This window comes from Myotis davidii, unplaced genomic scaffold (genome assembly GCF_000327345.1).
Source record: "Myotis davidii unplaced genomic scaffold, ASM32734v1 scaffold420, whole genome shotgun sequence".
Lineage (NCBI taxonomy): Eukaryota > Metazoa > Chordata > Mammalia > Chiroptera > Vespertilionidae > Myotis > Myotis davidii.
This window is the reverse complement of record NW_006294421.1, coordinates 1,219,425-1,237,502: the sequence shown is the minus strand read 5'-3', so window position 1 is coordinate 1,237,502 and position 18,078 is coordinate 1,219,425. Positions and strand designations below refer to the sequence as shown.

At 42.3% G+C, this 18,078-nt stretch overlaps 1 protein-coding gene across 1 annotated transcript in view; it reads left to right on the top strand.

Moving 5' to 3' along the window:
• CDS1 (CDP-diacylglycerol synthase 1) overlaps positions 1-8,965 on the top strand; it is a 55,814-nt gene extending 46,849 nt beyond the window's left edge. Inside the window, exons 11-13 of the mRNA XM_006768675.2 lie at positions 3-117; positions 2,191-2,294; positions 6,201-8,965. Of these exons, the coding sequence (XP_006768738.1) occupies positions 3-117; positions 2,191-2,294; positions 6,201-6,330 (349 nt within the window). The 3' untranslated portion in view covers positions 6,331-8,965. The remainder of the gene's footprint in view (positions 1-2; positions 118-2,190; positions 2,295-6,200) is intronic.
• Positions 8,966-18,078: the final 9,113 nt, after the last annotated feature.

The following is an 18,078-nucleotide window of genomic DNA, read 5'->3' as shown; positions in this document are numbered from 1 at the left end:
AGAGTGAGCTTGTACCCTTTCCAGATCCACAGCATTGCTCTGTCAACATTTGCATCTTTGATTGGCCCCTTCGGAGGCTTCTTTGCCAGCGGATTCAAAAGAGCTTTCAAAATCAAGGTATGTGTTTAGGTTCTTTGTTACAATATCAGAGAATGTAATATAGTTGAAATTCAGTTCTCTATGGGTCTCCTACATTAAGCCCTCAAGCAAAAACTACTGGTTTCAGGCCTCACAGAAATACTTCCTGGTTGATTTGAGTGTATCCTTCCTTGTTGGGTTTTGGCCGAGACATGTCACGTCAGCCTCTTTTATAGAAATGGCACGTGTTACTTAACTGGGGACAACACAGAATCTTGGTCCTTCAGGTGCTCGGCCAAGAATCCAGCATGAATCGTCGGAAGATGAGTTGTCCTGCCACAGTCTCACTTCCAGGACAGACAGGGCAGCCTTTGAATATGTAACCATCCATTCTGCTCGATCAGGAGTCAGCTAACTTCTGTGGTTGTTCATCACACCCTAACTACTCAACTCTGAACTTGGCCATCGTTGTGGGCAAGCCTGGCGGACGATGTGTCAATGAGTGGGCATGTTATTTATTTTGTAAATCAAGTTAATAAAGTTACAAAAACAGTGGCTGGATTTGGTCTGTGGGACATAGTTTGCTGATCCCTGTCCCAGATACTTAAAATCATCCCTATGTTTTAAGTTAGATTCTCATAAAGTGACACATAAGGTGTCCCCCAAAATGTATCCACATTTAACAGCTGATAGCTCAGTTGATGCTTCTTTCTTTTCACATTTAACCCATCGGAATTAATAATTATTCAAAGTGTGTACACATTTTGGGGGACACCCGTACATTTGCCCTCTTCTCTCAGCTCTCCTCTCATGGCTTCACCAAGTTAAGATGGAATATTGTGCTATTAGAAGTGAGAGAGGGCAGGCCTCTCTGAGGGGGTGGTATTTGAGCAGGAATCTGAGAAGAGGAGGAGGAGGAGGAGGCCTGCAGAGACATCTAAGGAAGAGACCCCAGCGAGTGCAAGGCGGGAAGCGCTTCACCTCTTTGAATAGTGTGTGTGGCTGATCACATTGCAGCGGTTGGTGGAGTTAAATCACAGAGGGCCCTAAAAGCCAGGAAAATGAACTAACTCAGTGAGGATTTGCCATGGGGCAGATGGTATGTTAAGTGGGATGCAATATACAAAAGTGTTTACGATGTTGTCCCTGTTCTCAAAATGCTCAGCACCCACTATGAGAGATAACACAGGTCCACACAGAACCCGCAGCAGCCGTGCATGGCTAGTGTCCTGTGACGGCTGCACACAGCGGAGCAGAACTGAGTTACCATGGCTGTCTTGTGCTGTGGTTAGTAGGGAAGAGATGGAAGGAAATGTGTTGGCAAAAATTAACCAAAGAATTGTTTTACACAGACGTGTTATATTTGGAATGGCATTTTCTTTAATAGTCTCCAACCCAGGGTTTCCTGTTGACTACGGAGAATTTTTTTGCCTGTCCAAAAGGCTGTAATTGCTGTTGCATTTTAGGTGCTTATAGGTTGCCTGAGTGAATGAGAAGAGGAATTAGTCATAGCCATTTCCAGGCACTGAGAGATGGGAATGTATCTGTCCAGTCAATTTGTAGAGGCTTACTAACCATCCCCTCAATTCAATTGACTAATGGGTCCCAAATGAACTATTTTTATTTTCTTTTTACTACACTTTTAAAAAGGAGAAATATTTATCATAGTAGTAAAATGTTTATTTCAGAGTAAGAATTATTAGGATAAATATGAGTTAGAACCATGTGTACATCAGTCAATAGTACTAAAATAGCTCCCAAAATAGTTTTGCTTAATCAGAAAAGTAGTCTTTAAAATATTAGACTAGTAATAGTTGATACTTTTGATTTGGAAAAAGTTTTCCTAGCTAAAAAAAGTTAGTGCTAGAATTAACTAATATTTAATGAGTATTATTTTAATATTGCTGGTCAATTCAGTAATGTTCTAACATGGGAATATATGCAAAAGATGTGGTTTTGATCTGTTGCACATGTTCTAAGTTTGTATGTAGTGTGACAATCTAATAGTAAAGTATTTTCCTTAGTGTCCGTGATTCCAGAAACATCATTAGATAGGAATTTTATGACAAATTTTTTTTGAAAATTGGCTAATCTCTTGGTTTGTTTTGGAAGGATTTTGCAAACACCATTCCTGGACATGGCGGGATAATGGACAGATTTGATTGTCAGTACTTGATGGCAACGTTTGTGCATGTCTACATCACAAGTTTTATAAGGTACTTTCAGATTTAAAAAAAAATGTTTTCATACTTGGTTTCTTGAAGTTCTCGTTTCCATAGGCATTAGTTTGACCGAGTTGCTTTTCTGTCGGTGGTAACCTATAATATCAAAGGGCACGGCGGCCCCTGGAGCTGTGTCACACCGTACCCCTGAGCAGCGTGCTTACATTTTTATTATTTTACGTAGATTTGAACTGAAATAAACAATAGTACATATTGTGGTCTTTAAAGGGCCAAGTTAAAATCCACTCAGTATGGATGGTCCTGGATTGGAACATCAGAGATTTCATTTCTTGGTTGTGGGTAAGGCAATGATAGTGAATACAAAGAATTACAAAGGAGGACATAATTCATCCAGTTTACCAATTATTGTTACCTGTTGGGAAATGTTCTTGGTACGAATATAGCTGAGAAGAAAACAAACCAAGTCCCTGCCTCAGAGTTTGCATTCTTACTGGGGAGTTGGAGGGAGACGGGGCAGAAGTGGACAGTAAACAAATAAATATAGCTCATTTAGGTGGTTATAAGTGCCACAGAGAAAAATAAAACGAGCCAGGGTGAGTGGTTGTGTGGGGTGGGGTGAGTGGAGGGTGTTGCTGTTTTATATAGGGTGGCTTATTCTTCTTTTTAAACCTTAATGTTTTGGTTCTGCCTCAAAATGCCCATTTGGGGTGTGGCACCTACCCCACATATTAGCCTTATTTTCCGTGGTCTCTCCTAGTGGGTAAGCTATAGAAAACATGTATTTCCTTCATAGAGTTATTTGAAGTTGAAACTCATATTTATAGGTTCCTAAATACATACCCATTTTAAATATATACCCATAGCAGCATGAGAATTTTTTATTAACACTTATTTTCCTTGTGTTATCTTGTTAGGAATTTACGTTTTTCTTGAGTAATCTTGTTAGTTTATCTATCTCATTAATCTTTTCAAAGAATCAAATCCTGGCATTGTTAACTTTGTTTTCTATTTCATTGCTGTTTATTCTCATCCTTAATCTTTCTTTAGGTTTAATTTCCTATTCTTAAGCTTCTTGAGATAAAGCTTACATTATTGATTTTCAGCCTACTAGTCTAATATATTTGCCTAAGATTACAAATCTCCTTTTAAGTACTGCTTAAGTTCTCATCCTATATGTTATATTTTTATTTTCATTACTCCATCACATATGTTTTCTGATTTCCAATATTATATCGTCTTTGACCAGTGGATTATTTATAGGTGTACTGATTCGTTTTCCAAACAAATGGAGATTTTCTCATTCTCCTTCCTTTATTGATTTTGCTTTAATTCCACTATGGTCAGAAAACATACTGTTTATTATTTCAATATTTAACATTTGTTGAGACTTGCTTTATGCCTCAGTGTATTGTCTATTCAGGTACATGTCCCATGCACATATGAAGTGAATGCGCCTTCTGCAGTTTCTGGCAGGCATGTTGGATATGTCATTTGGGTGAAGTTTAGCTTAATCTTCTGTACTGATTTTTTTTCCCTCTGTTCACTTATTCTATCAGTTACAAAGAGAGAGCTTTGTCAAAATCTCCCACCATGATTGTAAATTTACCTAATGCTATTTTTAATTCAGTCATTTGTTGCTTTATATATTTTGAGGTTGTATTAAGTATAATATACACATTTAGGGTTATCATATCTCCCTGTTGAATCACTCCTAATGTCATTATATAATGTTATAATGTCCATCTTTATGTACTTCTTGCTTAAAGCCTATTTTGTTGGATATTAGAATAGCTACATCAGCCTTCTTTTGGTTAATGTTTGCACAGAATTTCTTTGTCCCTCCTTTTACTTTTAGCATTCCTTTATCCTTTTAGCAAAAGTGTGTTTTCTTTTCTCTCTGTTTTTTTTTTTTTTTTTTTTTTTTTTTTAGTGGGGGGGGGGAAGGGGGGGGGGGAGGGGTTTGAGAGAGAGAGAGTGAAAGGGAGGGAGGGAGAGAGAAACATCAATGTGAGAGAGACACATCAACTGGCTTCCTCCCATACATGCCTGACCAGGGCCAGAGATGGAACCTTCAACCCAGGTACATGTCCTTGACCGGGAATCGAACCTGAGACTCTTGGTAAACAGGCAGACACACTAACCACTGATGCAAGTCAGGGCTTCTTTTCTTTTCTAACAAGCAGATAGCTGGATTTTGTTTTTGTTTTTTATAACCCAGTAGACAGTCTTTGTCTTTTTATTGGGAATATTCAATCTATTTGTGTAATTTATTTACTGATAGAGTTGAGAATTAGTAATTAGTGGCTAAACCCTCAGAACTCTTTCTTTGCAGCAGATGGCAGCCTTTAGGGCATTAACTCATACTTTACATTTTTTCGAATGTGCTTTTCTCCCAGTAGAGGAGTCATGCTGAGCCATGTGCTTGCCATCTGAAATATTTGCTGTTGGAACACAGTGCTGGTGCCAGGATGCAGCTAGCCGGGAGCACCTGCTGGCAGTTTTGCATTTAGCTGAACTTGCTAGAAACGCCTTCCTTTTCTCTGCGGGCCTTGCTCTGGGTTTATGTTATGAAGTTGCTGAATCTTTTGAAGAAATCTAAGACAGCGGTGCCCTGACTTGAGGAGACTGGCTGTAATTTATGGCTGCAGTTTTTGGCATTTGCACAAAGAGGACCCATAGGATGGGTGAATCTGAGTATTTCTACTTCCTATAATTCCATTTGAACTGAAGAGTCCTTATTATAAATCCTAAATTTAATTACTCGTGTGAATGTCTCTCTAGTTACCATTCTCCTTATATTACTTATGTCTTTTTCCCATTGGATTTTACTCACTGCTCTTCACAAAAAGTAAACCATACTCTTCTATTCTAGTGGACTGTAGAAATTACAAAGAACAGTGCATATGCATTAACAGCTGAATTAGGTTCACTGGGAACTTGACAGAATAGCACGTTAGAAGATCACACATGGTCTCCAGTGTATAAGGGGGTGAGTTCTAGAGCCCAGGAGGGGAGACTACAGTCCCCTGGCTGAGTCGTAGCAGCACAGGTGCGAGGGCAGCAGTCCTGACCTGGCGCTTTCTGACCTGCACGTTGTGAAGGGGAAGAGAAGGGCTGCAGTGGGGGTGCTGGTGGAGCTTGCCCACAGGGCAGTGCTGAGAGGCCCCTGTGTGGGCTGTGGGGAGAGCGTGGTATCACTGGCCTTTGCTGCTTCAGTCCACCCTGGGCTCACACCCTCCCCCTGGAGCTGCCAGGGTTGTGGGCGAGGAGACAGGGCTCTCCTCCATTCAACTGGAGCAGATCCGCTTTCATTCTGTTCCTTAGACCGGGGACCCAAGACTCTTTGAACAAAGCCTGTGGCCCCTGTTGCTGAGGCCGGGTAGGAATTCAGTGCTGGGCTCAGAACCTTTGAGTCTTGCCTCTTGAACGTTCATGGTTCCCTGGGTAGTTCTTCAACAAAATGCCTGCCATTGTTTGACATTTCTCTGAAGCTAACAAGCAAAACACTGTTTTCATGTCCTCTCCCACCAGGAATTTTGCTCCTTTCCTTACAGGATAGCTTTTGTGCCTTGTCCAACCTCGGGATTTGTCCCCTATCCCCACCTCTAACTCAGGTTGCCCTCCTGAGAATTTTGTAGAGCTCAGATCCGTATCCCTTGTACTGCCTATTCTTGCCATGTTGAGATTGCACGCCTCTCAGCAGAAAATTGTTTGGTTTCTTTGCTTTTGTGTGTGTGTGTGTGTATGTGTGTGTGTGTGTGTGTGTGTTTGTTTTACTGTTGGCACTAACGTTGGGCATAGAGTGTGCTCTGATCAGGAGCTGTTCCAGTTCTGTAAAGATTGCTACTCTACACTGAAAGGCAGCATTTAAACTGTGGGCATACGCTCCCTTCAGCTCTCTGCAAATAGCAAGAACTCTCCTTTCTGCTCTGTTACCAGGGGCCCGAATCCCAGCAAAGTGCTGCAGCAGCTGTTGGTGCTTCAGCCAGAACAGCAGTTAAATATATACAAGACCCTGAAGATGCACCTCATTGAGAAAGGGATCCTGCAGCCCACCTTGAAGGTATAACCGGACCCAGAGAGGGAAAGACTCAATCGACAATAAGGAATTCTACAGAAAAGCACTGACAGATGGAATTTTGTAAATGTACAGAAAAGCGGTGGAAAATGCACTAGCGTGAAGATTTACAGACACGAATGTTTCTTCTCTGAACTACTGTGAATATTTAACACACACTGACTTGATCTAAGTTATGAAATAAGTAGCAAATCATCATCAGAGTATTCTGTACTTTTTTCTAAAGTGTATTTTCTGATGTTAACTTCCTTTCCCTTACTTGCCATTTTCATAATTTAAAAGACTGTTTTAAAGAGTCAAATACTATCAAATGAGTCAATTGAGGATGTCTTAAGATTGCACCTGAAAGTGTGCCCTTTGCACAAATATTTACTTTTGCACTTGGAGCTGCTCTCGGTTTTAGCAGAATGTTCTCTGGGAGGCACAATAGGAAGTTCGTTCTCCTGCACTTCCTCCTCGTTTAGTTTGAAGTATTTTCTGAGGGCTGAGTTGGATCCAAAACAAAAGGAAAGTAAGTAATCATTTGCCAGGGGAAAACATTCCTCTTCTAGGTAGGTTTGAGATTCAAGAGAGGGAGGCTGAAATTTCTATCTTTATTGGCTGACATCAGACTCCACTTCTGATAAAGTTGTTTGGAAAAACCTGACGTCGCAAAAGCTTTTGAAGAGAAACAAAGGGGAGTTCTGCTCTGAAGAACGTGTGCAGCCTGCACAGGTGACAAGAGCTCAGGAGACTGCGCAGAGACACGGGGCACAGGCCACTTTGGGTCTAGTTAGTCCCCTGCTTTTCCTCGTTTCCTGTGAACTGGTTTCTTTAAGTTCTGTAGCCGTGAGCACAAAAGATGAATACTCAGGGGAAGAGAGCAGGGGTGGGGGCTGAGAGCAGGGTGGGGGCTGAAGCAGAGGGGCTGCCCCGCTGAGCGCGAGTGACCTGTCTGTGGACAAGGTTCTGTGTCCCGGGCACCCCTACCCGTCTCCTTCCTGTGCAGCTGGAGACACTCCACGGCAGGAAGCTTGGAGATCTGCCTGGAGGCCCAGGCCCTGACTGACTTCATGGGAGCAGCTCATCTCTGTCCCTTTCCTTTTTCACATCATGTCATAAAACCCAAGGACATCAGCTGATGGTATTTTTCTTCCAAGAATGAAAATCAAGCAGGAGTGATTCCCACCGAGAACAAAAAGCACACGAATGTCAAACCTTCCTCTGATGGACAGGAGACGAGGACGAGATTCTTACCAGTGAATGCAGATAAGCTCATGTTGCTGTGTGCTTTTTATAACCATACTTACTGTATCGAAGAGGCAGCAGTAAACCTTTGAAAATTGCCTGTTGCTCCTTGGCTAAATGTTCAGAGAGGAGAAATAGATATATTTTAAAGAATGTTTTACTAATGAAAAGAGGAAATATTTTTGTTTAAATCAAAAACAAATTTCAATCATTTTATATTCCTGTTCTACTATTATACCTACAATCAAAGAGTGTGGATATGCATGGGTCCCAGTACAGATATTCCTAGGATGGCATTTAAACGGGCAGCTTTATCAAGTGCACTGCACGGTAGTGGGTGTAGCTGAACTCAGTATCAAGAGTCTGATTTCTCAGTTTGGCATTCAGTTGGTTCACAACTGGATGTATTCAGTCAGCGTTATTTCACCCTATTCCATAAAAACCTAGAATTGGCATTGGAAATGTTATAAGACAAAATGATCCCTTATAAAATCAGGCTACCTACCAGTTAATTTTCAGCATCTCTCATGATTTGCCTCACAAAAGCTCCAAATGGTGATCATACAGGAATGTAGCATATCAAAGTTGAAAAGTCAAATAAAAATTTTGTAATAGGAACTTAGTTGACGAAGATTTGCACAATAAAAACTCCTTGGAGATACACAGTTCCCTGCATTTTCTATAAGGTGACTGGTGAGGCACTGCAATGCAGAGTTATAGGAGAGCATCACTGAATACCTGTATTGTAAAATCAATATTATAATAAAATATTAAGCTAGAAATATTTGTGTCACAATAATAAATTTCCTCAAATATACTTTGAGTTGGGTGTACACTATTCTATATGTAAAAAGTAAATTGTTTTAACAGAGCACTAAAGTACTGTTTTGTACTTTTAGAGCATGTATATTAAAATACAAGATATTTTATCAAATGATAGCCATAAAACCCTGACTTTGATCATTTTTGTATTTGCACCATGAAGAGGACTTAAATTCTAATATAGCTACGTGATGGTAGAAAGATGAAAGACTAGGAACTTCATGGTAATGGTTCATTTTTCCAAATTGGCTAGTTTTGGAGGTGCTCTGAGGGTACCAATTGGTTGACTTTTTAACCTGTGTGATGCAAATGTTCCCTCCGTGTTTTTCCCTTGTGGTGGTACCTATACATTTACTGTCTGAAAAGCAAAGACCACACCCACCCACCCGCCTTTTTTTGTTTTTTGTTTACAGTATCAAGTACCTTGGTTTGAACAAAGATGGTATCACTTTGTTCAGTGAAAAAGTAGAAGCAGTGTACATATACTGTATGTGGGCAGGAGATAGCTCATGATATGTGTCCATCAGTTCTCTGAATCTTTTACTGAAACATAGGAAAATAAAACAGATAAATCACATTTTGACTTTGTCGTGCCATTTTCTCATTGGAGAAGAAACGTCCGTTCAACTAGTGTTTACAAAATGGTGATGGACACACATAAGTAGTATCTGTTGTGTATTTTCCATCACCAACACCTACAGTGACATCTTTGGGGACGGGGATAATGAAGTTCTGGTGATGACGGAAAGGTGTGTTTGTCAAGAGGTGATGTCCTTTCACTAGAAAGAGTAAGTACAGAATTTCAGTGGCACTCCCCACTCACTTACTTGGGAGAATCCTGATCCAGTTCCTACTAGAGCTTTAAGTTATATGGATGCTGAGTGGCATCTATTCTGATTGGCCATTGTGATTCCAGGTTGGGCTCAATGCTAACACTCCAGGCCCTCACGCTTCAGAACACACCAATGGGTTGGAGTCCGAAGACTTAACTGAACTTTCCCACTCGTGTCTCTTGGACAGCCCTTTCGTGCCCAGCCCAGTTTTCATGTTGCAAAGCTTTGAGATGGGCTTCATGATTTCTAGTTGCTGGGGTCACTTTTAAGGGTTAAAATTATGAATGAGCCTTGGTTTGTGTCCACCCTAGAGGAACCAATTAGTAATCCTTCGTTTCCTTTCTTCCTACCTTCTCCTCTCGTTGCCCATCTGTAGAGGGAAGTGACTGAAGAGAAAGGTAACCACATCTGGCCACATTGGATTTAGGTAGCGTTAATGTAAGTGTTCTTTCAACGGTAGACATCCCATCACGTCACCTCAGCAAGCCTGGGACGTCTACCGGACACCCAGCGCTGCTCTTTTGTTCTAGCTGCACCAGGAACATTAGAACTAGTATTTCTTTACCTGGAGACAGGTAAGTGCCATCCACGGTGGGTGTTTATCATGGAAATCACAACGTATAAACCAGGTTCAGGGGAAAACAAGACAACTATTTTGACCTCCACGGAGAAGCTGTCTGTCCTGCAGATAGTCCACAGCAGATTTCTCTGCCTGCTCCTGAGATTCAACAAAATTTAAAATTTCACCTCTTTGGAAATTTGTATGCAATGGCTGCAAATAAAAAAGCTGGTCTAGACCATTAACCCAAAGCTTGTCGCACCTTCATCCTGTTGTCTGTCTTTTCCTGTGCAGCGGAAAGAACCCTTGAATCATCAGGTACCATGGAGAGTCCCTGAGTGAGGGTTGATGAATGGAACGTTATCTGATGATGATAATGTTAGTTTTCCAAAGGAGCAGAGAGAATACAGTCTGGCTCTCTAACGTGTACAAAGGACATGGGTGGGTAAAGCAAAGCCTTGTTGCCCAGAGAGAGAAAATCATTGAGGGGCAGTCCACCCAAAGGTGTGTTAGAGAATGAAATCTCAAACTGTCGGTCAAGCTTACAGCACAACAGGGTACAGGACTTGGGATTTAAGTTCTCAGACCCTCCTTTCCCGTGCAGCCAGCTAAACTTAAGGGATCCAGGTGGGTTTCTCTTCAAGATGTGCAATGCCAAACCAGACAGGACCTAGAAGAGTAGTAAGTTTGAAGAACAAGTTTGAATAATCAAGCATATTTTTAAATAGTTAATTTCAAAAGCATGCGAAAAGGAACTGGAGGCTTCTGCTAGTACAATTATGACACATTTGAGGGGCGAGTCCAAGATGGCAGCACAGGTAGCCACTGAGCTCACCCCCCCCACCACAAGAACACATTAAGTGTGCACTAATACCTGGGGCAGTGCCTCCTGCGAGCCAACAGGGAGCCAACTGAACAGCTGCACAAGCAAGGGAAAGGGACGCATAGAGAAGGTTGGGGAACACAAGAGCTCTCTGGAGCTGAGGAACAACCCAGGGCCTGGGGAACTGGTGAGCGTCATTGTTTACGCTTCCCTGGCATGTGGTAGTGGGCAGGAGCTCCATCCAGGTTCCCCGGCCCACCTGCAGGGCACTAGAGCGTGCCCTCAGCCACCCTTCTGTAGCCAAATCCAGCAGAAACAGGAGGAGCCGCAGTTCACACAAGGTGCATCTCCACCTGAAAGCTGATTCAGCAGATAGGGCAGGGTGCTGCTTTGCACACCCACTGGGCTGTGTGCACATGGAGCTTCCCCGCTGGAGAGAATGTGGGACTAGAAAATGGCATGATGTTGCCTGTAGGGATACCCTGTCCAGAGAGTATACAGATAGTGGACAGGCTGCACTCCTGAGACACTGGGGAGCTAGCAAAACTGCAGTACCCACACGCTGCCCCGTGCAGAGTGAATGGGGTGCTGCTGTGTGCATGTACGGTTACCCTGCCTGGAGAGGGTGAAATATAGTATATTGCAGCTCAGCATGCACGCAAGACTGCCCCACCCAGAGAAAGGGCAGAGCTGGTAAGGCAGGCACACAGAGTGGCCCTGCCCATACCCTGCTCTGACTGTGGACATTTAAAGCGATAGGGCACTCACACAGGGCTGCTTCTGTGGACAGGGGCACCTCTGAGTGCATGAGTAGGTGCACTGTCCAGAGAGGGAGCAGAATTGGTGGGTTGCTGAGAGGCAAGTATATAAAGCAGACCCTGCTCTGATCACAGTTAAAAACAACAGGGCACACCAACAGCAAACCAAGCAGTTCTGTCTACATCAGGCAGCCTGACCCAGATTAGAAAAGCAAGGAAGCATACACACCCCAATCTGCCCCACCCAGAACTCACTCCTTAAAGCCAGACCACACACCAGGAACTATACATAGCTGCATGGACTACAATTGGCCTGCCAAAATGATTCAACACAGTGTCTACACAGAGACCACTCTTTCAAGACTGGGAAAGAAAAAGAGCTATTCTATCCAATTCATAGGAAAAAAACACAGAAAATAAAATTTAAAAATGGGGAGACAGAAGAACATGCCCCAAATAAAGGAACAAGAAAATACTCCAGAGAAAAACCCTAATGAAATAGAAATAAGTGATTTACCCAATAAAGAATTCAATCATCAAAAGAATGCTCAACAAATTTGAGCATACAATAAAGGAACTCAGATAACACTTCAGCAAAAAGATAGAAAATGTAATAAAGAACCAATCAGAGGTAAAGAATATAATAACTGAAATGAAAACTCTAGAAGGATCCACAGCAGATTAGTTAATACAGGAGAATAGATTAGTGACCTAGAAGACAGAATAATGAAATTCACCCAATCAGAACAGCAAATGAAAAAAACAATTTTTTTAAGTGAAAATAGTATGAGATCCCTGGATAACATCAAGCACCCTAATGTTCTCATTATAGGAATTCCAAAAAGAGTAGGAAGTAGGGGAGGAGGAGGATCAAAGAGGAAATCAAACACTACCTTGAGACAAATAAAAATGAAAACACAACTTTACAAAATTTATAGAATTCAGCAAAAGCAGTTATAAGAGGAAAGTTTATAGTTAGTTATACAGGCTACCTCAAGAGGGAGGAAGAATCCCAAATAAATAATCTAAAATTACATCTGAAAAAAACTAGTAAAAGAGAAACCCCAAAGTAAGTAGAAGGAAATAATAAGAATCAAAGCAGAACTAAACAAAAGAAAAAACTTTATAAAGCCCACAGCTAACACCATACTTAATGGTGAAAAGCAAGAAGCTTTTCCTCTAAGATCACAAAAAATGTAAGGATGCCCACTCTCACCATCACTTCTCAATATAGTATTGGAAGTCCTAACCACAGTAATCAGACAAGAACAAGAAATAAAAGGTATACAAACTGTAAAAGAAGTAGTAAAACTTAATATTTTCAGATGACATGATAATATATATGTAGAAAGCCCTAAAAAAAACAAATATTAATAGAATTAGTGAAACAATTCTGTAAAGTAGCAGAATACAAAATTAATAAACAGATATACAGTGTGCTCCTAGACAATAATAACAATCAGAAGGAGAAATTAAGAAAACAATCCCATTTACAACTGCAAGAATAAAATAACTAGGAATAAATTCAACGATTGAGGCATTGTGAAAACTACAGTGGGGCCTTGACTTACGAGTTTAATTCGTTCCGTGACAGAGCTCATAACTCAAATTACTCGTATGTCAAATCATAAAGTGAATGAGTGAGACACGTGATGCTGGGCTGATGTTGTGTTCACTGTGACGTTCGCTGTGCCAACCAGCGGTGGGGTATCTGAAGCTGGCTCGTAACCCGAATTTTAGCTTGCAACTCAAAGCAAAAAATCGGCTGAGAGACGGTTTGTATCTCGAAAAACTCATTAGTAGGGACACTCGTAAGTCAAGGCCCCACTGCATAGGACATTGAAGAGGACACAAATAAATGAAAGGATATACCATGCTCATGGATTGGAAGGATTAATATCATTAAAATGACCATACTACTGAAAGCAATCTGATGAAATTCTTAGATCAATGAAATTCTTATCAAAATACCAATGAAATTCTTATCAGAACTAGAATAAGTAATCTAAAAATTTATGTGGAACAACAAAAGACCATGAATAAACCAACGCAATCTTGAGACAGAAGAATAAAGTTGGAGGTATCATGTACTCTGATTCCAAACTATATTACAAAGATATAATAATCAAAACAAAATGGTTCTGACAAAGAAAACACACATAAATCAATGGAACAGAATAGAGATACCAGAAAAAAATACTTATATGATCAACTAATCTATGATGAAGGACATAAGAATCCTATATAATAAAGAGGTAATATGCAAATTGACCATCATTCCAACACACAAGATGGCTGCCCCCATGTGGACACAAGATGGCCAGCAGTGGGGGCAGTTGGGAAGGACCAGGCCTGCAAGGGAGGGCAGTTGGGGGCAATCAGGCCTGGAGGGGAGGGCAGTTAGGGTGACCAGGCCAGCAGAGGAGGGCGGTTGGGGGGGACCAGGCCTGTAGGGAAGGGCAGTTAGGGGTGACCAGGCAAGCAAGGGAGGGCAGTTAGGGGCAACCAGGCCTGCAGGGGATGAAATGCCAGAGGAACTTAACTCTCCTTTATGTCCATTAGTGGATTGTAAAATTGGGGTGGAGATGGGGAAGAATGGGACGTGACTATTTATGGTATGAGGTTTCTTTTGGGGTGATGAAAATGTTCTAGAATTAGATTGTGGTGATAGTTGCACAACTATCTATACTAATAATAGCCTAGGGTGGTCATCATGCCCTCACGCCATCACACTGTCACAATCCATCACCAGGATGCATGGTGCTTGACACTGTGTGCATGGTGCAGGTCCCAGCGGCTGCTCCGTGCAGCTTCTGTTGGGGTTTCCGCAGCCCCACACGCACTGTGGTGGCGGGTCCCAACGGCTGCTCCACGTGGCTTCTGCTGGGGTTCCTGTGGCCCTGCTCACATGGTGGAGACACAACCCCCGGCTCCAGCCTACCTCTTTGGGGTCAATCCATTGAGGAGCCTCAGATGGGTGGGCATGGCCTACCTCTTTGGGGTGATTGATCGTGGGGCTCCTGCACTCTGAGAAGGCACAGGCCAGGCTGGGAGACCCCCTCACCCCCACCCCGCCCAGAGTGCACAGATTTTGTGCACCAGGCCACTAGTGTAAATATATAAAAACCCATTCTAAACTGATGAATTTTATAGTGTTGAACATGAATTTTGGGGGATTAAAAAGACAGGTTTTAGGAAATTTTAGAAATTAAGGGGGCCATGGAAGAAGCACAGGGCTGCAGAGCAGCAGAAGGTATATTTCCATAGAATAGGGAAGCTGTAAATCTGCAACAGGTACATTTCCATAGAATGAGGGAGCTAGAAACAGCAGAAGGTCTATATTTACAAAATAAAGGGAAGGAAGCCCCTCATCCAGAAGGAGAAGAAGAAAGCCCAAAGAGAATAGGAAAACAGTACGGAAGGAGCAGGGGGAGGGAGGGCGGGGAGAGAACTTCACATGTCCCATGTGAGGTTTGACCTTTGAGCTCAGAAGTTACTATAGTAACGAGTCTAAGGGAATAGTGACCAATCAGAGGGGATATCAAGGCACAAAGATCTATAGCTTTTATAAACCGTGGAAACAGGGACTCAGTGGGACTCATTCCCTCTCCCCCGTGGGAGTCTGTATTTGTTCTTCAATAAAATGTCCACCTTTACTATACCACCTTCTGTCTGTGGATTCATTCTTCTACTCCCATGGACAAAGAGCCCGGGAACCATCCTGCCCAGGGGAACACCACGTGTTCCAGTCCAAAAAATCCCACTTCAGTGTGTTAATTATATATCAATAAAGTTAAAAAATTTGACTACCTGGCCAGTGTGACTCATTTGGGTGTCGCCCCATGACCGTAGGCTTGCCAGTTCCATTCCTGGTCAGGACACATGGCTTGATCATGGGCTTGATCCCTGGGAGGGGGCATGCAGGAGGCAGCCAACTGATGTTTCTCTCTCACATCTATGTTTTTCTCCCTCTCCCTTCCTAAAAATCAATAAAATATTTAACAAACAAAAAAATCTGACTAGAGAATCTGTAATGATGGGATCTGCAGGGAGGGTATTCCAGGCCTGAGGAGAGTCAGGGAAGGGCTACCAGCCTACTCCACAACTAGGGACTCCACAACTGGTCCAGCTGCCCCTCTCTAAATGGTCCGATGGGCAGTGTTGAGGGCTGGGGGCTGCCCTGGAATATCTACGACTCCTGGTGAGGCTAGACTAGGAGGAGGGCACGCTTGCTTCTCAGACATTGCTGCAAAGACCCTCTGGCTTCTACCGAGGCCTGGAAGGCAGCTGGTCCCCCTGTAGGGAGAGGGCGCCTTTCTCAAGGGTGCTCTCAAGGGCCAAGGAACTTGAATGTTTAAGATGAAACCTCAGTGAAAGTTTGAGTAAAAGTACTCAAGCATGTTGTATGTGAAAGCTCAAATTCAACACAAGAAAGATGATTTAAGATTTCCACCAAAACCTATTGCATTAATGTTCAAGATCTATAACATTAAGCTAAATGAAATAGGTCAGTCACAGAAGGACAAACACAGTATGCTTCCACTGATGAGATATCGCAACTAGTTAAACTCATAGAAGCAGAGAGTAGAATGGTGGTTGCCAGGGGATGGGGGTAGGGAGGATAGGGAGATGCTATTCAACGGATATAAAATTTCAGTTGTGCAAGACACAAGTTTAGAGATCTGTCCTACCACATTGTGCCTACAGTTAACAATATTATCTACTTTTAAAAATCTCATGTTAAAATGTTCTTATAACAATAAAAGCTGAAGGTCAGGAAGTCAAGGGCCACCTCTAATTCCTTCCCTCAACATATTCATTGAGCAGCTACTCTGCTGGTACAGTTGTGACCAAAGCAGACACAAATATCAGCCTCCAATTAGCTTACACTTTACTGGGGAGACACCAGCAACACCTATTATATAGTATCTCAGATTACGGGGAATTTAGAGGCAGGCAAATTGCAACAGTAAATACTGCAGGCTGGTCAGGGGAGGCCTCCCTTCCAGGTGACCAGAGCAGGTACAGGAGGAAGAGAGCTTGGATTAGGATCTTCACAGGCAGAGGTGACAGTCACAGCGAGGGTACAAGGGCACGGACATGTGTATGCAGTACAGGACGGGGAGAGAGGCAAGGAGCCCCGTGGGGTCTTAGCAGGGACAGATAGGACCTGGCACCTACAAGCTCACTGTGGCTGCCTCCCTGAGAACTGACTATTGCAGGCAAAGGCAAGAGTACACAATTCCCAGCAGCCAGTCTTCAAACTAATTCACTCACCATCTATCTCAGCAGATGTCAAGTCTGGGCAGGAGTATCCACCTTGAAAAGGCGGAAGATGAAAACCAATGGTGTGACACCTATAGAAAAAGGGAGGGAGGCAGGAAGGCAGGCAAGTGTTTTCAAAAAGACCAAGAGGCCAGTATGGGAAATAGAATTTTCTGGGAAGGCTTTGTATTCTATAATTTAGTAAGGGGAAAGCACTAAAGATGAGATGATGATGATGATGATGATGATGATGATATAAATACTGCAGAGCTAAGAAAAGAACATTGTGAATTAGAAACAGTAAGGTATGAAACAGACTTGCTGAAAATTCAATTACAAAGTCAGGAGTTCGAGTGCAGCCTCTCATTGACAGGCTAGAAAGTTCCTAAGAGGGTAGTTGTGTCATTTTTTACAGAACTCAAGGCCCAGCAGCATATGTGTCAGTATGAACACTTAATTATGACCTCAGAAGGAAAAAGAATTCAACATAGGTGGATCCAAACTCCAGACACACTCCTACCTGATAACTCTGCTACAGTAGGTCTTCCTTCTTCCTCTTGGCAGATCAGCCTACGGACCCAGACTGTGATGATTCTTAAGTTTACAACCAAAGGCTCCTTAGGGTGACCTTTGCTCCATGGTTTATTGCGCTCTAATCAGGTTTCAAAAGGATGGCTTCCTTTCAGGAACAGAAATATTTTTTTCGGGGACAGCTTTTATTTTCAATTTGTGGCGGTGCATAAGGGCAAGATCCTAAAGAAGTTCCCTTTCTTTCTTTCTTTCTTTCTTTCTTTCTTTCTTTCTTTCTTTCTTTCTTTCTTTCTTACCTTCTTTCCTCTTTCAGTTCTTTATTGTTTAAAGTATTACATATAGTATTACATATGTCTCCTTTCTTCCCTATTGGCCACCCCTACCCTCAGCACATGTCTCACCCTCTTTTTCTTTTTCTTTTTTTAATCCCCACTCTACCATATGTTCACTGATTTTAAAGAGATGGGAGGGAATAAGGAAGGTAGGGAGAGAGAAACATGAATTGGTTTCCTCCTGCATGTGCCCTGGTGGGAATCCAACCTGCAAACCTTTTGGTGTTTGGGATGGGATGACAGAGATGACACTTCAACCAACTGAGCCACGTGGCCAGGGCAGGAGTTGTTTTGCTTTAAACACCTCTAAACTCTGCTCTGGAATGAACTTGCCACTGTCTTTGTTGAGCAGGAAGTATGATAGCTGAAGGCCAAAGTTGATGTTCTAACCCTTATTATCTCCTTGATAAAGCAGGGTACAATTATGCATGGATGACACAGAAATAACACTCTAAGTACATTTTCACTGTAGTTACAAAAAAAGGAAAGAAAGAAAGAAAGAAAGAAAGAAAGAAAGAAAGAAAGAAAGAAAGAAAGAAGAAAGAAAGAAAGAAAGAAAGAAAGAAAGAAAAGAAAGAAAGAAAGAAAG